Source organism: Copadichromis virginalis, linkage group LG11 (genome assembly GCF_057382275.1).
Source record: "Copadichromis virginalis isolate Kocher_CV1m ecotype Utaka linkage group LG11, C_Virginalis_male_GT1.1, whole genome shotgun sequence".
In the NCBI taxonomy this organism is placed as follows: Eukaryota; Metazoa; Chordata; class Actinopteri; order Cichliformes; family Cichlidae; genus Copadichromis; species Copadichromis virginalis.
Genome location: NC_140628.1, coordinates 23,201,400 through 23,222,076, shown reverse-complemented (window position 1 = coordinate 23,222,076; position 20,677 = coordinate 23,201,400). Strand labels below are relative to the sequence as shown.

The 20,677-nt window shown below is 39.7% G+C and overlaps 2 protein-coding genes across 4 annotated transcripts in view; one reads left to right on the top strand and one right to left on the bottom strand.

Annotated features, from left to right (window-relative positions):
• adam22 (ADAM metallopeptidase domain 22) overlaps window positions 1-20,677 on the bottom strand; it is a 73,034-nt gene that overhangs the window by 8,028 nt on the left and 44,329 nt on the right. For all 3 annotated transcript variants that reach the window (XM_085473830.1, XM_085473828.1, XM_085473829.1), the window contains exons 7-26: window positions 15,492-15,558; window positions 15,329-15,405; window positions 14,446-14,520; window positions 12,496-12,567; window positions 11,324-11,490; window positions 11,152-11,236; window positions 10,302-10,392; window positions 9,591-9,642; window positions 5,974-6,073; window positions 5,187-5,258; window positions 4,885-4,977; window positions 4,227-4,307; window positions 4,091-4,141; window positions 3,925-3,988; window positions 3,714-3,819; window positions 3,511-3,630; window positions 3,007-3,175; window positions 2,573-2,672; window positions 1,706-1,796; window positions 1,541-1,594 (exon numbers count right to left, since the gene is read on the bottom strand). In XM_085473830.1, coding sequence (XP_085329956.1) covers window positions 1,541-1,594; window positions 1,706-1,796; window positions 2,573-2,672; window positions 3,007-3,175; window positions 3,511-3,630; window positions 3,714-3,819; window positions 3,925-3,988; window positions 4,091-4,141; window positions 4,227-4,307; window positions 4,885-4,977; window positions 5,187-5,258; window positions 5,974-6,073; window positions 9,591-9,642; window positions 10,302-10,392; window positions 11,152-11,236; window positions 11,324-11,490; window positions 12,496-12,567; window positions 14,446-14,520; window positions 15,329-15,405; window positions 15,492-15,558 — 1,787 coding nt within the window. The remainder of the gene's footprint in view (window positions 1-1,540; window positions 1,595-1,705; window positions 1,797-2,572; window positions 2,673-3,006; window positions 3,176-3,510; window positions 3,631-3,713; window positions 3,820-3,924; window positions 3,989-4,090; window positions 4,142-4,226; window positions 4,308-4,884; window positions 4,978-5,186; window positions 5,259-5,973; window positions 6,074-9,590; window positions 9,643-10,301; window positions 10,393-11,151; window positions 11,237-11,323; window positions 11,491-12,495; window positions 12,568-14,445; window positions 14,521-15,328; window positions 15,406-15,491; window positions 15,559-20,677) is intronic.
• On the top strand, window positions 16,093-20,272 carry cldn12 (claudin 12). Its single transcript, XM_085473832.1, has 3 exons — window positions 16,093-16,237; window positions 18,051-18,304; window positions 18,398-20,272. The coding sequence occupies exons 2-3, from the start codon at window positions 18,086-18,088 to the stop codon at window positions 19,220-19,222; spliced, it is 1,044 nt and encodes a 347-aa protein (XP_085329958.1). The 5' UTR covers window positions 16,093-16,237; window positions 18,051-18,085; the 3' UTR covers window positions 19,223-20,272.

The following is a 20,677-nucleotide window of genomic DNA, read 5'->3' as shown; positions in this document are numbered from 1 at the left end:
AGGAAACAGCCACCTGCATATATTTTAATTAAAAGCTTTTTATAGTCCATTTATGATCTGTGCCACATTTTGTTTTCTTCTACTCTGGTGACTGCTTTGAATTTTTCATTATGTAATTAGTTGTTCAGTTATTGCACTAAGCTTGCACTAAGAGCCCCCATTTACATTTCTCCCTATTTTTGTTCTAGCTCAGTCCAGTTGGCTAACATCATTATACTCTCATGTCTAAAAAAAGGGAAAAATGTTTTTTTAATACATATATATACATACACATATATATATATATACATACACACACATATATACATACATATACACATATATATATACATACACACACGTATATACATACATACATATATATATATATATATATACATATATATATATATATATATATATATATATATATATATATATATATACATATATATATATATATATATATACATATATATATGTATATATATGTATATATGTATATATATATATATATGGTGGCTGACTAAATACTTTTTTGCCCCACTGTATGTTTTCTCTATTTTCTATAATAAAAACACTCATAAGCATTTCAAAGACTTTTACTGGCAATATAAATATGCAAAGAGTGTTTTGGCTACTTCTTGCTTTTTACTTTAAGAAGTGGTACAAAAAACCCAAATGTAAAAGATTTCTGACCTCATTAATAATTGGCTTGTTGAAGGTAATTTTCAAAACAACTTTTCGTGACCTGATATTCGTCACTTTCTTACAACCTTTTCTTGCCAACGATGAAAATAGGTCATACAAATAAATAAAGGATGTCCATAAAATGTATATAAAAGGAAGAAGGACGTTTGTGGAGTGGCCGTTTGGTTTCTTCTATCGAGGAGACAGACCCCAGCGGGGTTTATTTCTTGCCAGTTGTTTTAGAATTGTAAAAATCAATGAAACAACTTCACCAACCCATCTTTACAAAGCTGAAGAAGTCAATCTGCCTTCTTTTCCAAGCTCTTAAGAGTAAAATGTATCCATTTATAAATGTTACAAATTATGCTAAAAAAGTGAATTACAAGTCTGTTGATTTAAAACTTTGTTATTGTAAATCACCTGCTGGAGCCACATGCAGTACGATCGGGGCCCACCACAGACTCATGGCCCTCATAATGCATATTTTTACATTTGATATTTAGTTTTCCTTTTGATTATATAACTTCATGTAGATGACATTTAAATGCAAGACGATTACTTGTAGCAGATTAGAAAACATTTTTGGTCATTTTTGTTATTATGCAGGGCGGGGATATTTCAGATTTCCTCAGGGTCTCGCTGCAGATTTGTATTTAAGATCTTGCTCCGGGTTTTGGATCATTTGAGCACAAAGAAACGACTGAGTATTAACTACAGGTTTTGTGGTCTTTGCAAAAAAACAAAACAAAACAAGGAAAGAAAAAGTTACTGAGAGAACAATAACACACTCAAACAAGCTGCAGCTCTGTCATGCACTTTAGAGTCACGCTTTAAATAACAGAGTAAGAAAAAGATGTTAAAGTGTGCAAACCGGCAGAATCTCCGGTGAACCTCAGACTCGATGTAGCATTTCTGCTTGTAGCTCCTGTAAAGAAAACAGCAATCTTATAACAATCCAGAAAGTTCATACTTTTATTTATTATTATTTCCACTCATCACTCATCATCAGACATGCACAAACTATGTGTAGACTCACTTGTAGCACCAGGCTGTTACAGCCAGTATTAGGGCGAGGAAGAGGATAGAGCCCGCAATAGCCCCGATGATGATGTTAGTGCTGTTGATACCTGAGACAGAGGAAGAGAGTAGAGTGGGAAGCCAAATGTGTATTAACTGAGATGTGTGTGTCTCTTGTATCTGGAACAATGCAGACACATGGGGATACACAAACCACAAAACAGTGCAGCAGAGCACAAAAACACAGAACATTTAGCAAGAAAAGTTCATCAGGAAGACACGGGAGAAAAAAAACACCAAAACCTCAGTCACCCTCCAACACTACTCTGAGGGGGAACCTACAAGCGCTTCCCATTCAGGGTAACAATAAAAACTGCTTGCTTCTCAATTGAATGAGGGCTGTAATTATCTAACTGTGATGGGACTGAAGTTGGAGTGAGACAAGACGAGGAGGAGCGGGAAATGACATCAAAGACAAGACAAACACAATGAAAAAGGAACCTAAATCTGACCTCAAATCACTCCGTCAAAGACATCGGCCTGTCGACAAAGAATGAGTGTGAAAATAATGACAAACAAAAAGAATGACATGCAAGGTTCAGTGAATACAAATGCAGCAGGTTTAATGAGCAGACGTGAGCCCCCAAAAATAACAAAAATTAAAAGACAATTGAAAAGCAACAAAAAGGATGACATATCTGTGGTGAAGTGGAAGGACAATGAAGAAAGAAATGAAACGGGTGTAGCAGGTTGGGAAGAGGGGTGGGGTTTTTACAGAGGGACAAGTGTGCAGAGCAGCCCTGAAATATGACTGGAGGGAAAATGTGATGTAGAGACAGAGGCAGGAACAAGTGGAACAGGTGCAGAGGGCAGATAAAATGTCTACCTGAAACTGAGGCTGTGGTTTTGGCCACAGGAAACATGAAGCTACAATCCTCTCCTGTCCAGCCCTGGTTACACACACACTTCAGCTCATTGCTGCACACCTGCAGGATGAAAATGTAACATAATTAGATATTTGTCGAAGTCTGTTATGGGCACTTTATGGGTCAAAATTCAAGTTGGTCTGATTGCAACCACAAAATATGGTGACTCAATTCTTTATGTTTTCAAGTTATTTCAAGTCCACAATCAGGCATCAAAACATTAAAATAAAAAGAAAACCCCGACAGCAGCTAAATAGATACTTCCCAAATACTATAAGTGGGAAACACTTATATTATATTATATTATATTATATTATATTATATTATATTATATTATATTATATGATTGGATCAATTCTAGGCGTTGGTGTATGAGTTCGCTGTTGGCGTGTACCCCATTTCCAGAGCAAATGGCCTTGTCAGTCGTCCCTGGGCAGGTGCTGAAGTTGAACTGCTGGATGGGGAGACATTTGTGGTTGAAGCAGATGCTGTCTGTGCCGCAGGCCGTCCCGTCCTCGACGTATCCCAGGTCTATATCTCCGTCGATCACCACGTGAGCACCACTGAAGAGCAAACAAGACTGAGTGACTTGAAAGGCTATGTTGGCTTGCAGTAAACGTGGCGTGATGTGCAGGCTGCTGTTTCTTAGTTCATCTGTGATGTTTAGAAGAATGTAGTTTTCCTGGCTCAGTGGGTCTCTAACAATCAATGAAGGATTTACTTGATGCTAGAGTTATGTGCTTTGTAAACAACTGAGAGAGCAACAAGCGAGGAGATTTTTTTAAGAGCATTCCTCCTTCAGTGTTGCACAAACAATAGTATTCCATAGACTAAACACAGATCACAAATGATCATTATAGACTGTTTTAGGTGTTTTCTTTTTTGTTCCTTTGGCTACCTGCAGTCCAAAGAGGCACTGTGTTGGGCTACAGAGAATGAAGTCAGCCCTCCCTGCAGCTCTCCCAGTCGTGGAGCAGGAGAGATGTTGGAGCACAGCAGATAGCCACAGTGAACATCCCTGAACACAAAAGGTGCAAACACATATCAGCAGGAGAGGAAAGTAACCCAGAGCTCCACAGGAGGCACAGACGACTGGCTTACTGCTTGTTACACTGGATCCACGTGTCCTTGTCTTTTCCACAGTTGCCTTTTTCTGTCCCTTCAATGTTAAGCTTCTCGTAGCAGAACTTGTCAGCTGCTGTTGCCTCTGAGGGAAACACAAGCAATTTTAAGGAGAATAATACGAGGGTGTTTTCTGTGCAGCTCCTCTAGATCTCCTTGCGTTGGAATGCACATGAGAGAAAACACCTACTTTCTCCCCAAATGAACTTGCACTGTCTGTCTTTGGTTTTGCACCTTCCACTGAAGCAGCGACCCTACAGGCAAACAAGGTGATTCTTAACAAAGTGCATGCCAATCAGCTGAGAGGTTTTTAAACATTTTAATGCAAGATCACATAAAACTCATCAAGATCTTACTTGGTCTTTTTCACATGTGTAACCATCCATCTTGTGCACATTTGGTGGACACTGCAAAAAATAGAGAAAGCCTCAAAAATACAGTGATGCAAATCTAAGTATGAGCAGATGTTTAGGAGGAAAAATCCGTGCTCACCTGGCTGGAATTGCCCAAGCAGATTTCTGGGATGTCACAGTCATTCACCGCATCTCTGCACACAATTCCCCTGAACTCCATCTGTATCAGCACACAAGACAAATTAAATCGGAAAAGGTTTTGTGTTTCATTCCACGTCCGGCAGAAAAAAACAAAAAGTCAAACGTTTTTTGCCATCATAAAGTAAAGTGTGTGACAAGTCTGCCCATTCACAGCTAAAACACACCCCATCAATGTTAACTATGTCCATATCTTTTCTTGTAGGATTTAATGGTCCTAAATAGTTTCCGTTTCAGTTTCAGTAGCGGAGGAGTGCCTGAAAGTGGCATAATCCCCGGAGACCACGGCTATTTTTTCAGTGCTTCCAATGTAGGAAAAAGGATATCTAGTTCAACACTTCCTGTTTTGTCAGTCATTGTTAGATTTTACACAGATACATTTTTGAAAAGCTGATTTAAAACTAAATCCCCATCAGATCGTAGCTAATAGTATTTCAGCTTCTGCTCTCCACATGGACTGTTTGTCTGCATGCAACCAAACCCTGCTTGAATGTGACTAAACCAAAAATCCACCATACTCTGCAGCTCCATATCTGTTTATAAAGATCAGTATATTTAGATAAAAACCACTTAAAACCTGCTACTGTCCGGTTTAGTACCTGGCAGTTATTGCAGCAGAGTCCATTGCTACAAACAGAGCCCTGAGTCAGGGTGCAGTTCTTGCAGCAGTTCTCTCCTTCTTTTGCACATTCCTGAAAGGAAGAAAAACTTTTCTCAACACAGTTTATTCTTTGCCTTAATTTCTCCAATGACTTTACTTCACTGCTTCAGATGTTAACCCTTTTTCTTTGATTGTTTATTTTGCTGTAACTCATCTCTTTGACCTTGGATGATCATAAAGGTTAAGCCTTCAGTATATATATCTGTGTATTTTTCATTCATCCGCGGATGTTTAACTCACCGCTGGGTTTCCGCAGTCACACTCCTCTCCTGGCTCCACAAAGCCATTGCCGCATTCTGGAGGGTCTAACAGCTGAGTGAATAAAGAGCTAAATTAATATATACACTCACCAGCCACTTCATTGGGTATAGCTGTTCACCTGCTTGTTGATACAAATATCTAATCAGCCAATCACATGGCTGAAGCTCACTACATTTAGGCATGTAGACATGGTCTGGAAGACCTGCTGAAATTTAACCCGAGCATTAGAATAAAGGCGATTCCAGCAACTTTAAACGTGGCATGGAGCTTTAACAGCTCCCAATCTACTGGCATTTTCCTGCACAACCATCTCTGGGGTTTACAGACAATGGTCAAAAAAAGACAAAATCTCCAGTGAACAGCAGGACAAAAATTCCTTGTTTGATGTCAGAGGTCAATGATCAGACTGCTTCCAGCTGACAGGAAGGGAACAGTAACTCAAATAACTACTTGTTACAACCAAGGTATGCAAAAGAGCATCTCTGATTACTTCATTCAGCAGGAAAACACACCATATCACAGAGCTGAATGTAATGGAACGGGCGATTCACATCATGGATGTGCAGCTGATTAAATCTGCAGCATCTGAGTTATGCTATCATTTGAATGGAGCAAAATCTCTGAGGAATGTTTCCAGGATGTCACGAAGAAGCAGATCTGAAGGCAAAGGAGGGTCCACCCTGATACTAGCAAGGCATACCTAATGAACTTTCCAGTAAATATAGATTATATACGTATGTAGCATTTGGTTGAAAGTATGATGTACCTTCAGAGGTTTGTTGAACAGACAGGCTCCTCCACCGCTGTTCAAGAAGTTATAGTACTCCTCCACATTGCAGTCAGAGAATTTCTTGGGCAGGTAAAAACTGTTCAAAACAACAAGAACGCATCGGGCTGTTAACGCGGACACAAAATAAACCACGTGTGCAGATTTTACTGTGTGCGTGAGAGGGTTTCCTCCCTGCCAACACCAAAGAACAAAAGACTGAAAAAACACAGTTTTAAGCACCTTAACCCGTTCAGTCTTTGTATCGTGCATTTACTTAATTACAATTTAGTTTTACACAATTTTACAGTTACTAGTGTGAACTGTTTTTTTATTAATATACTTAAAATTGCTTCTTTTTTACCAAACATAAAACACACTTTAAATATTAGAGGTTTTACGGCAGGTTCACTATACTCACAGTTCAGAGGAGATCCTTATAATAACATGGAGACAGACATTTAGCACAACTGACTCTGTGAACATCGTACGGAGATATGAGCGGGCTGTAAATGGATTCTAAGATGTGCCGTTTTTACGTTGTCCTGGAAAACAAGCCTAATATTATCGATGAGTCATTTTTAAGCCGGCATTGCATTATCATTTGACACTGAAGCCCCAAAAGAACAAAAAGAATATCTGACTAATTTTTTTAATGAGTTGCTCAGAATAGAAATCAAGCTCTGCTGAGAGTGTCATCAGCTCTTTAATTCTCACTGTGATTGCTTCAATTCATTTATAATTAAAGGCTAAAGTCCAGCTGGATGGCACATCCATCCGGACTTCAGTGTCCGATCTCAGCGGAGCTTGAAAATGCCTGGCCAGGCTGATGCTTTTAATGGCATTATCCCAACAGTGAGCAGCACTTAAATATTATTATGTTCTTCTGCACTGTTAGTCTTAATCCTGATTATTCTGCAGGAAAAGGTTAGAGTGGCTCATCAGGCCTGCCAAACCAGACAATGCAATAATGAGAGAGTCGAGGGTGGGAGAGGCTTTGGCTGATGTTTCATGTGTAATTTGACTAAATGAAGCCATCACCAATGATGACGATGGTTATATAAAGAGGAGGTAATGGATGAAGTACACTACAATATTTCTGCAAGTTTTGGGAATTAATAAGGTTTATTGCTGTCCCGGCTCTTATACGGGATTTGTTCTTGAAATCTTGTAGCTTTCATTCCCTTTTAAACATCAAGATGAGGTGAAGCAAAGAAGAAACATGCTTGTGTGATTCCCCAGTTGGTACCACATGGAATAACACTATTATTCACTCTTTATTTCACAGCATGCACACAATATGATCAAAATATGTATTATATTTTTAAAATAGAAATAAAAAGACCACTATAAAAACCAAACTATTTCGCTAGCAACCTTCTTCCTTCCTTCGCTCCGTTACAGTCAGCTTATAACACCTGGTGGTTATTAGGACGCTCATCAGCAGCTTAGCCATTTCTCAATTTCTTAATCTCTGCATTAAAATTGTGAAGTGGGATTTGAGTCTTTGTCGTGCCTGTCTATTCTTGGTACTGTGCATTTTAGGCTATCTGGCCTCATTAAATTAAAAAATATTAAAGGCTTTAAGGTTGCTCCCTTTGAAATACATATTTTGACCCGGTTTGCTGATGGCAACACCCATTCTCACAGGAGAAGGAAGGAAATAAAAATAGAAAAACCTACAGAATTTAACTGCTACCAAATCCTAACTTAACCTTAATGGAAAATGTGTTTTTTTTTTAAGAAACTTCAGTTTATACAAGGTGTAGTTAGGATTTAAGATCTTAAGAAAAGCTACTGTATACACTGCATAGGAGCACACATACCCACAGATGGGTGACATATTAAAGGAAAAACCTGAGCTTTGCTGGCACAGCTTTGGGAGCCTTTGGCCCCTTAAAGAAATGTGTCAAATATTGCAAACCTACATGAAGTTGCTCTGACTGATCCTATAAAAAGGCAGAGGCCACTTCCAGGATGAAAACTGTACAAATATCACTGAATGATTTAATGAGTGTGAAAATGATGTGAATCATTTTGCTGTCTTCGCAAACACCTGTGAGAGACTTGAGTGTTGGACAGCGCTGATTAAAACATCTAACGAGGAAGTCTTTTCATTACTTATCTTGTTTTTCTCTTTCCTTTAATTTGTGTCCCGTCTGTATTTTAACACAAATCCACTCAGACACGCACTCGCGCAACACACAAGCAAACAGAGGAGCTACATCCTGTGAAAAAACTAGTTAAAGGTAGTCAGGTGAAGAAAATCAGACATGCAGGTGCTGAGGGATTAAAAATAAACTTCAGAGGCCGCTCATTGAATACAATCGTCTGAAACACCACTGACTCGATTTTAGGGAAATTGCTTGGGTCTGTTCACAGGTGACAGGTTTAAATAAGCACAAAGTCACCTGTCCTCTGTCATGTGACCTTGTGACAATAGAGGAGGTTTATTAAGGTAAGCCAATAGAGCAGGATCTCAGTGTTTGGGAAGTGTACTTGTTGTGTTGTTACAGGAGAATGAGACAAATATTGACCCAAGATGAGAATGACATTGCAGACTGTATCAACTGGATAACGATGAACAAAAATCAGTAATGAGAAGTTTTAATTTTTAAACAGCAGGGTGGAGAAGAAGCCTCTCGGCAATCGGGAAAAACAAATCAATGACATTTATCAGCTATTCAGTCAGTAACATTGCCCAAAAACTGAAAAATACACACTAAGTATGTGATATTTTACAAAGTGATCATGAAAAATACAGCCAGTGTATTACAAACAGGACATCAAGCTGTATTTGTTCATATCATCTAGGTAAAATGAGAAGCTGGGGCCACAGTGGCTGTAGTGCCCTTGGATGACAAAGGGAAAGGTTGTGATGACTGACAACCTCCCTCTGACGCAGCCATTTGGTTCAAAACCAGCACAAGCAACGCTCACAAGCTTCAGCTCACCTGCTGTCCCATTCGGGATGGGGGGGGGGGGGGAATTGTAAGAAGTATATAAGAAGAGAGGTACACGCACACAGACAGACAACACACACACAGATCACACACAGACACTCACAGTGGCATGATGCCAAGCAGGCCTGTGCAGTCCACAAAAATATTTTAATCATCTATTTTCTTATCTAAGCAAATAAGACATTACAGAAGGCCTTTATGCAGAGAAATGCTCAATGTTATATAACAAGAAGATAGCAACTGGAAATTAAACCTGGACTGTCCCCTAGTGGTGAATTATAAAGGTACAAGAACACAGCAGTGAATGACATACATGTAATTTAAATGGATAAATAGATTGATATTTGAGATTTAATTGGTTTTAAATACATAAGAGACACACATGTAAACTTTGTGTTTACGTATTAACACATAGCTTTGACAAGGCAGGATGACACTTATTGATAACTGCAGTTATAGCAATATTTAAGTAAATATTCATACAGGGAAGGGAACGAAAGCAACTTATAGTCTGGGTAACATTGCATCCAACTCCATGCTGTGTCAGAATTTGTTAAAATGCTTTGATGAGACTGAATCATCGGCATCTGTGAGAGTTGACAAGAATTCAGCTGTGAGATGAGATCAGGAAATGCACTTTGAAAAGGAACTTACCCAATGTCATCCATGATACAGCCGGCCCAGCGATCATCACACTTGCATTCACCTGGAAAAATACATTTGTGATATCATCAAAATTGAGTTTTAAGAAGAATGCGTGTTTTTATTATTGTTAGGGGGGAAATTTGACAATATTTACAAAAACAAGTGCAATTCATATGTAGTGTACAGATGTGTAAAATACTGGACACAGTAATAATAAAATTAGGGAGGTTTGGAAAAGAAAAACATAAAAGCACATAATGTTGGAGAAGGAAAATGAAAAGACAAAAAAATGCGGGTATTTACATGTGTTTTTTACACATATTTTACTAGTTAACCTCATATTGCAGGAGACGGTTAAAGTTAGATGCCTTTGCATGTGTGTAAATGCATAAATATATAGAAAAGTCCAGAAAAGAAAACTTAAAAACACAAAGCAAACAAGCAAAAAAATATTGTTCTGTGACGTAAGAATAGAAAAAATAAAGATATTAATTATTATAGATAGTATAGTTAATTATTCTATTAGGTTGTAACACATGCGCAGCCATTCATTCCTCCTCTCCTTTTCTGGGGTGCATTTACAAGATATATGAGAATGGAGATGATGAAACCTCAACAAAAAACAAAACAAAAAACAAAAATAACAAATAATAATCAGTGTTAAATCTCATGAAGAGCGTGAGAGAAGACAGAAGGGATCATTAAGATTTAACGGTTTACCGTTAAGGATCCTCTTCTTGTCCGAGAAGATGCCGATGTTCTGTCCAAGAGACTGTGCGAGGGTAATGGCCATCTCATTAGTTTTCCCATACTGAAGAAAAAATGCAGAGGAAGAGAGAATGAAGTGAATCAATGAAAAAAAGACCAAGAATCTTTGATTTATTGTAGGAAATCTTGTTGTAAAGCAGAAAAAACAGTAATTAATTTAAATGAAAGAAAATTGAAATTATATGAATCCAATGGTACTTTTCTTTTTCTCATAATTCCGTTGATTTTTACAAGATCTCCAACACCACTGGCTAAAATACAGCTCCAAACCATGACAGAGCCTCCACCGTGTTTTATAGATGGCTGTAGACACTCACTGTTGTACCTCTCGCCTGACCCCTACTGAACATATTGGATTGAAAATTAAAAATTGGATAGGTGACTCCATTAGTTGGACCCATGTGCCTAAAGACACCATTTAAAATTAGTTCTTCGCTAAGTTGTTTGTTATGTGTAGACACAACTATGATTCATCCCGTTATTAATGCTTGAATGATTCATAGCTCAGTGTTTAGGGACTCAACAACAAACAAGCAAACAAACAAAAAAGTATTCGTCTGAAAGTGGGCGAAAAAGCAGCCAATGTCCAAAGAAAACCCTGAAGAAGTATTGCTCAAGACCACGTTAAAAATGGCAAAATATAGAAATGAGGGTTGGTTCAAGACTTTTGCACAGCACTGTATCCCTCATTTAATCACAGAAAACAGTCGGTGTTGGTGGTGATCAATGTAAACTGACCACTGTGATTGAACTCCACGTTGTCTGCATCATTTAACTTTAAAATTATTTAATTTTCACTCACCTCATTGACGCCCCCTCCTTTGGTGAGAGAGCAAACTCCGCCCATATAGGAAGCTCCACCCCAGCTGCTATGAAAGCGAGACCCTCTGATGAAAGAAAAGGGTGTTTTATCAAAAGATGCTGAGTGTATAAGGGGAAAAAAAACATTTTATTTTCCTAACTGGCATACTCACGAGAAGAGGTGAACAGAGTCACATTTCTCCTTGATGAAGTCTTTCCTGTACTTCATGAACTCCTTCAGGGTCACCATGGGGTCATCGTCAATGTTAAATTTGTTGTCAGCTGACCAGGTTTCCATTGCAACGAGCACAATTCGGGTATTAAGTTGTTCCCTGAAAATCTGTGGAAAAAGCAAACTTGATATCAGGAAAAATGTCAAGAAGGTTTAAATACTTGTGTAACAGAAAGTGGCAAAAATATTCGGTTTGATGTGTCATGAGCATCGGCATCTCCAGCTGTTCAATACGACAGTGATCAAATGCTCAGTATGATCCTGCCACCAGACAGCTGCGGCACATCATAAGAAACCAGACAGACAGTAAACAAAGGTAACCGTCTGAAGGACACAGTGGGAGCAAACTCTGCTGTAAATAATAATGTTTGCTTTCATAAGACGCAAATCTGCAGGTGCCTCGGGCCAGACAAACACCGGAGGAGAGCAAAGTGTCTGCATTCAAAATAAATGCTAATGGTTTGTCAGTGCAGGGATGGAGGGGTCAGTGTGCATGATTTAATCCCATTGTGGCCCCTACAAACTCAAACTATCTGCCTCTGCTGGTGCATCTGTGTGGAGAGTTCACTGCTGCCAAAAGTGCAGAAGGAACAATACCCACAGACACTAAACCTGCTCCAGACCATTGTTGCGTTATTTCTTTTCCAGCTCTTATTCCAACATTTCTTCCAGGTGTATGCTATAGTGTTTAGCATAGATGAAAGAAATCAATGCGTGCCTCCTAAATAAAGCCTGCTTCATATGATCTTCTTCAAGGGCACAACAAAAAGCATGACCTTTCTCCAGCTTCACCAGCCTCTCAGCTTACAGACGTGACCCTGTCCCAGCTCAGATTTCAGTAATACAACACACAGACGTGGCTACAAATAATCAAACACTTAAAATCTGCCTCTGAGCTGTCGGGATGCCACCACTGCTTTTGACATCCAGTCATCTGAAAACCTCATAACTGGGCGGTTAATGGCTGCTCGCGGCATATTATGGGCCAGGAGAGGCTTTAAATGGGGAGAGTGAGGTTGGTTAAATGAGAAATCAGTGCAGCGTGCGCTCGACTCCAGTACCTGGGAGTGCTTGTGGCAAGCTTTCCAAGAAGCGGATCGATACAGTTCTTACCATGTCAGCGATATTGACCACTGTCTTAGCGTTGTTGTTCGTATGCCCGACGGAAAGCCGGTGCTTCTTATACTGTAGAAAGAAAAAAAAACAAAGAAAGAGAGACAAGAAGGATAAATTAATATAAATGGGTTTCATAATCTGGAACAAATTTACTTTAAGCCATTTTAATGCATGGAAGAAGCCTGTGTCTGCACATTGGATTCAGTCTTAATGTTGCTTTTATGATATAAAAACAAAGTCAATTCCATTCCAGTGGATCTTAGTTGATCAGAATGTTTTTTCATGCTCAGTAAAGGCAGCGTTTGAAGTGCATGCTCTTACTTTGTTTACAGCCTTGACTCTCAGCCCAACCAGCTTCCTGTAGACTCTGAGCTATTTAAAAGATGTTTTTCTTTTAACAAAACCCAAGAAACCACACAACAAACAATGGAATGAGTCTAATTTCATACATGTCTTAAATCCAAAGCCTGACATGCTTCAACTATTTCTTCCTGTTTCAGTATTCATCAATCCATCTTCTTCTTGTCCAATTCAGGGTCATATGGGTGGGTGAGCCATCATGCAAACGCCACACGGAACATCTTTATCCCGCTAGCAGATTCAAACCCATGGCCTTTCTTGTTGTGATGTGACAGTGGTAACCACAGGACCACCGTGCAACCCCCTGTTTGACTATTGTTTACTGGAAATGGTAACACCAAGATTTACGTGAATATCTATCTATGTGGATGACCACATGAATCTTTCTGCAAAATTAATTTACAAGAACAAGTGTATATGAGTCCAAACTTTTCCATCTTAGCTGTATTTTACATCTTTGAAGCATAAAATGTAAAATGAATTATTACGACTCTTAATATTGACAGAATTGTTTGGATACGCAGTCCTGTGAAAAACTAAGTACACCCTTTCTGCCTTCATAGGAATTAAGATGATAAGTAGCAGCCAGGTACTGATACTCAAATGGAATTTAATAATTGATCATCACCAAGTGTGAGCACCTCTATAAAAAGCAGACGTTTTGGCACTTTGCTGGTCTGAGGCATTCATGGTGTGTGTCAAAACAATGCCACAATCTTCCCAGGAGTGGACGACGCAGCAAATTGAACCAGAAGAGCAGATTTTCTAATGCTCGAAGAAATTTAAATCTACAGCCTCAGTTAGCATGTTAAATGTCAAAGATGACTGAACTTGGTGTGTTTGGAAGGGTTCCCAGGAGAAAGCCTCTCCTTTCTAAAAACAACATGGCAGCACGGCTAAGGTTTGAAAAGCTGAATCTCCTTTAGAGAGACGAGACCAAAGCGGAGATGTCTGGCTGTCATTACGGCGCCACATTTGGAGAAAACCAAGCAGCGCATCAGCAAAAAAGCACCTCATACCAACTGTGAAACACGGTGGTGAAAGGGTGATGATTTTGGGCGTTTTGCAGTAACGGCGCCTTGGCAACTTACAGTCATTGAGTTGACCATGGACTCCTCTTTATACCAAAATACTCTAAAGTCAAGTGTGAACCTAGACTTTAACCCCAAACCCATGAAATGCTGTCATATGACTTCAAGAGAGTTAGGCATAAAGGGACGTCTGCAAACTTCAATGAACTGCAACAATATTGCAAACAAAACTGTTTTTAGTAAATAAATACAGTCTCTGTGTAGTATTTTGTGTTGCTGTGCACCTGAGGTTGAAATTAAATAATTTTAAACCTGATAAGCACCAACTGAGTTTTATTATGACCTTCTAAGTAAGTCCGTAGAATTGAAAAGGGATGTGCACTCTTTCTACTATGACTGTTTGTGATGCGACAGTCAGACAGTCGTGATAAAAAGTGACGCTTCACACCTGCATCACTTCAATCTAGAGAGATTTGTGGTCAGTGGGCCAGCATAACACGATTTCTGGCTTCAGGTCACATTCATGTCTATTTTTTGTAGTCTCTAATAAGCTTACCATTAAATGGTCATTGATCACCATCAGCTCGATGTATTTGGTCTCATCTTCTACACTTCGTGACAAACGTGGAGCCTGAAAAGAGACGACAGTTTTATCATATTAACGGGAGGCAGACGCCATCTTTTTCTAAATAAAAAAATTAAAGAGAATTTCAAAAGAGTACAGTAAAAACAAAGGTCAACTCGAGGCTCAAAGAAAAATAAATGACAAATCAAAGAGCATCAGCTTAGCAAAAGCCAAACCAGGTTTGTCTGTGAGCCCAAATCAAAGTAAATATGAGCGCAGCTTTCAGGGCTGAGAGACAGACAGCTGCAGACACCTGACTATGTCTGAGAAAAGGCGAGGAGGGAAGCAGCCTCTACTTATAAGATAAATATTTCATGAAACCGAAGAAGACGAGAAGAGGAGAAGAGCGGGCTGGAGAGCTGTTGAGTGGGAGGAACGCTTGGAAACAGCGCACTCTTTATGAATTAACATAAAACATATTGACGGAAAGCAGTGTAATCAAGACAACAGCCTTGGTAGCATAATTAGCTCTCTGTCTTACACTCATGCAGGCATGCACAAAATATAAGCATCTGCACGCCTCCGCTGCTATTGGTGATCATTTTCCTCTGCCATCTGAGCAGCTGTGGTTCAGGTGGTAGAGGACTGTCCGGGGCCGGCGCTTCCTTCCCCGGTTACTATACTGCCTAAATATCCTTGGGCACACTGACTTCAAGCAGCTCTCAATGGCAGTCAAGCTGCCACCATTAGTGTGTGAGTGTGTAAGTGTGTGTGCGTGGATGGGAGACAGATTTTAAAGCACTTTGTAGCACCCTTCTAAGGTGAAAAGACCCTGCATAAGTGCAGACCGCTTTACCATTTAGTAGACTCATACCTGTCTCTTTTTCCTCCTGTGCACAACTTTTGACCCTGGAAATGGAGGGCTGGGAAAAGGTGGTTCTGGTAGAGCGCCTTATAAACAGACGGACACACATTCAGTATGTAAGATTAATTAAAGCACACCAGAAGCCTGGTCAGTACATGAACCATCAGCTTACCACCAAGGAGATCGTTAATTGCCTCTTCACCGGCAGATTTGTAGATCATGTGAATGCGAATATCCCCCTAAAACACACATGCACAGAAAAAATAATTATCCAGTTAATCAGCGAGACAGATCAGAGCCGAGTGACTTTTCAGTTTCAGGGCACAGACCAATTTATCTGCTTGAGAGAGAAGTGACGTCAAAGAGAATGGATAGAGCTTCTTGGTAAGTTGTAGTACCTTACTAAAATATTAATACCAATATTATAAGTTGATAAGAACAAAGGATATTAATCAGCTCTGTTCATTTAAAGCAAACTCAGCAAAGAAAAATGAATTCCGGTTTAGCTGTATTAATGACCTGTATGTGGTGATTACACATAGACACACCCTAGTGTGGTTTCATGAATTCTTATGCCTTACTTTATTTTATTTGTAGTTTGTTTGTTTGTTTATCATTTTATCTACCCTTTATTTGCTTCATTTTTTTTATCATCCGCGTGGTTAAGTTTTTTGTTTCCACGTAAAACTTTAAGAATCACAGACATAAACGAATAAATAAAAATACTTTAGAACATGAGTTAAAGGGTGTGTTTACCTCCTGTGAGTCAGCTCTGAGGGCGGAAACACCCCGAGCTCTGCGGAGGGCACATCCTGTTTACTCTCCGAGCTACTGTACGAGACTCGGTTTGTGTTCAAGTATGTAAAGGAGAAACAGGCTGAGATGTTACCGACTTCACTGTAAACGTAGCTCAACAAGGTATAGTACCCTTTAGTCAATGTAGTTAAAGTATGAAAATAAATCGGCGTCAACAGGTTGCGGTAATGCTACCTCTTTAGCTTGTAGCTAGGTGGCTAATTAGTTAGCGAATTCGGAGTTCACATTTTCTACTAAGTTCTTCGTATTGAGTCAGTTGATGTTGACGATCGGCTTTTGTTACTGTTATTAACACGTATTAACAACTTTACAGGCCCTTTGCATTCGTCTGAGCAAAGAGAGCTAGCTGAGGGCTAGCAAAAGTAGCGGTAATTAGCCTAGCTGACTGTGCTATCTGCTAACCAGTTATTACAGAGTTGAGGTCTTTTGTTTACTACCACAATGCACACTGTGTCGGTACTGTATGTATAATTATACTGCTTTGGGTGTAATAATCACTGTGCTATTAACCCTGCTCACGTTGATCGTTAGCATAATCTAGAATAAATAGTTTAGATTCACCGGTCTGTAACAGCTGGCACTTTGAAAGTTACATTTAATAAAACACAATAAGATAGCGACTGAGTAAACGAAAACTGTAAAACAAAATGCTATTGAGACATGTCAGAAAGGTACAGTGATTATTGTTCAGAACATTTGAAGACCCTTCACAGTCCATTCATCCTGACTGTAAAATCCTGTCCGCCTCTAGTTTTGAGCCAGGATATCCTGTCAGTTAATCTCAAATCACCTAAAACTGTTTTGGTTTAACATTTTGATATAAATTAAGGATTGCTGTGAAGTTTTTTGTGTAGTCCTGGGAAGTCCCATATTTGAACATCCACCAAAAAATAAAAATAAAAATGACATTCCAAAATACAGCTGGTGACAATTTATGTGTTGCATATAGTTATACAAAAGAAAACTTGTGAAAGGCTTTTTGATGTGAAAATCTTAATCGTAAAATGAAGAAAATTGAGCAAATATCACAAGTCGTGCCACAGAAAACAAAAATATCAATAGATAGTCCTAACCGAACAGGAAAAAGTTCTAGTTGAGTTTCCAGATGGTACTCTAATTATAACTGAGTAAATAATACATAAATTTGTTTTATCCTGGAGGAGTTTTTTGATTCAGGTTAAAATTTCAAGCTCAAATTTCTCTAAACGAAAAAACAAAACAAAGCCTTTGATATATGAAGCTATTTCACCACAACCCAAGCTTTGGCCATAAAATTATGAAGCAGATCAGAGATGGTTGAGCAGAAAATGTTGAAAAAATTTGTTGATTTGAGGTGGAATGACCCGGTAATTTAAACAGCTAGTGCACCTGGCTGCACCTTGATTTTTTTAGACCGTCAATGCCACAAGGAATTGGCCCATAAAGTGCTTTAAACATACTCAGTTAGACCCTGATAACCTTCAGAGATGAGATGAAAGTGGCAATAAGAGCTCTTTTTTTAAGATGATAAAATAAAAAGCAGTTGCAAGTTGCATTGTCTGAGTCAGTCACTGTTGCATGCGTCATATAAAGTTCGAGCCTTGCTCATTGTTCAGCTGCACAGTAATCTGTGTAATGCACTGCTGTATAGACACTCCTGCAGTGCAGCCTCAGTCATCGAGTCATTCCCACTTTGTTTGCTGGTGAAATGAGAGCATTGTTTCTCAGGGACAGCAGATATTGGGTCGACCACACTGTGGTGAATTGAAATACAGGGGGGTTGCCCATAGCTAGGTCAGCGTGTGGCACAGTTAGCTTGCTTCTATAAAGGAATGGGGCCATTCAGATAAACTTGTATAACCACGTTTTTCAGGAATTCTGTGTCCATCAAACTGATCAGTTGCTGCTTTCTGTCTGACTTGTGTTGTTTATCCAGGAAAACGGAAACTCCCCTGTCAGCAATAACCAGCCATGTCGTGCCGGGACATCCACGCCACCAATGCTTTTGCCTTCATCATTGCTATTTTGTCTGTAGGTGGGCTCACAGTGGCAGCATTAATTCCGCAGTGGCGCGTAACGAAACTCGTCACCTTTAATCGTAATGCCAAGAATATCAGTGTGTATGATGGGCTGTGGGCTAAATGTGTGATGCAGGATGGCTATTCAGGATGCCTCTACTATGATTCAGAGGTATTGCTTGATCTATTCTGCTTATGTTTTGTTTTTTAATTCTCCGATGTTTATAATAGTCCCAGCATTAATTATATATTATTATGTTTCCAGTGGTATTCCAAGTTGGATCAGCTGGATCTGCGGCTTTTGCAGTTCTGCCTTCCCACAGGCCTCGGTTTCGGCATTTTAGCCTTGCTGCTGTCCATGACCGGGATGTGTAAAACCTGTTGCTGCTCAGACAAGCCTGAACCGGACATTAAAACAGTTAGATGCCTGGTGAACAGTCCAGGTTGTCACCTGGTGGCCGGCATGTTTTTCTTCCTGGGCGGCGCAGTCCCCATTGCGCCCTCCGTGTGGTTCCTTTTCCGCACCAAGGAGATGAACGCTAGATATGCCAACATCTTCTCTGATGGCTTTGCTGTGTATACATCTATAGGCTGTTCTGGAGGACTGATGCTAGCCGCACTGCTGATGTTCATGTGGTACTGTATGTGCAAGAAGCTGCCTTCACCTTTCTGGTTGCCCATGTCCACGTCCAACTCCATGTCGACCCAGCCTCTCATTGCCAACGCACATTCTCCTGCCTCAGTTTATGTTCCGCAGCCTTTCCCACCACAGACTTTCCCTCCTACAGTAATTAACGCCCAACCACATGTGCCCGCGCAGGGCTACGTGCAAAGCGTTATCGCACCTGCTCCACCACAGGTGTACGTGTCTCAGGTTTCTGCACCGAATGGCTATGGATCAGAGGTTGAAGGAAACCACGCCTACGGCTACGCTCCCTCACAAAGTTACGCTCCCTCGCAGAGCTATGCCCCCTCGCAGAGTTACGCTCCCTCTCAGGGGTACGCATCCAGCTATACAGGCCACCGCTACTCCACCCGCTCGCGGATGTCAGCAATAGAAATTGATATTCCTGTGCTGACGCAAGAGTAGTGAAAGAGGAGAGGCTGATAACCTCATCACTTCTGTCCATGAACCTCTATAAATTTCATCACTGATAAAACTAACAGAGTTTGATAGATGGAAGGTAATGACCTGAGAGCTATTTACAGCTTCAAGAGTAATAGTTTCAAAAATACTGTCAGTCAGTCCAGGCCTGTGAACTGCTGATGGCAGAGGATGAGAATCGGTAGAAACAACCCTGGATGTACCACATGAAGGATGAGATTAACCTCGAAACTAAAACACTGCATTCAGTTTAGTATTGTTTTTAAAAAAATACTTGTTTCACTGTTTTTTATATCAGAGTATGAGCACTAAATAATAGTTTATTCCTTGCTGAAGTGGCCAATGGACCAACCTAATTTTTCTAATTTTCTGTTACATTTGTGCTTGACACTTTATCCTTAATTTCAAGTGACTTTTGCTTGTGTAAAGCTTACAGTATGAGGATTGTCTGTTATCACTGCTGGAGTGCATTATGGACTGCAATTAACTTTGACTTCTGTGTCCTGAATGGACAACTACTCACCTGTTTTTGTTCTAACACGAAGTGTGTAATGAACTGTCACTTTGAAGAGCAGCTGTCATTTCTTTGTTAACTGCACTAAGTGTGTCTATAATGTGCCTGGTTTAATTGCCATTGTTTACCTATGTTGTTAGCCTTGAGTCTATTTTTTTAATGTAAAGCCTCCTATATAGTACTTAATCATTTGATACAGCGTACTTTTCCAAGGTATTTGTGTCAAAAAACATCAAAAGGTGCCACTAATAAACCTTTTAGCTGTGTTCAGTCTGATGTACAAATGCAGTTAACATTACTGTATTGTCAGAAACACTAAGACATCTCTAGTGTGGTAGAAAAAAACTTGCTAATGTAGCTGGAAGCACTGATTAAGGCTGTAAGTCATGATTAAGCCACATTTGTTGCCTTCTTGCAGGTTCTGCGTATGAAGTACAGATCTTTATGTGATTCTAAAGTGAAAATGTCAAAGAAACATGCTTTTCTACACTGTTTTTGTTTTAAATAAAACATAAATCACACTGTAATCACGTGCTTCTCTTTTTATACAAGCTGCAAACTCACACAGTTATCTATTTAGCCAGTCATATGGCAGCAACTCAGCGCATGTAGAGGAGGTCAAGATGACCCTGTAAAGTTAAAGATTTGCTTCATGGATGTGCAGCTGACAAACCTGCAGCAATCGCGTGATGCTATCAAGTCAACAGGGACCAAAATCTCTGAGGAATGTTTTCAATACCGAGGGGTAGACCAAGTACTAGCAACATGTACCTAATAAAGTGGAATAGTGGTTAACATACAAAAAGTCCCCAAATTGAAAGCAAGGAGGGGATGCAAGGTTGCATACTCCTTGTACCAGTCCCAAGCTTGGATAAATAGGAGGGCTGTGTCAGGAAAGGAAAGATGTGCATCTGTCTGCTGTGGCA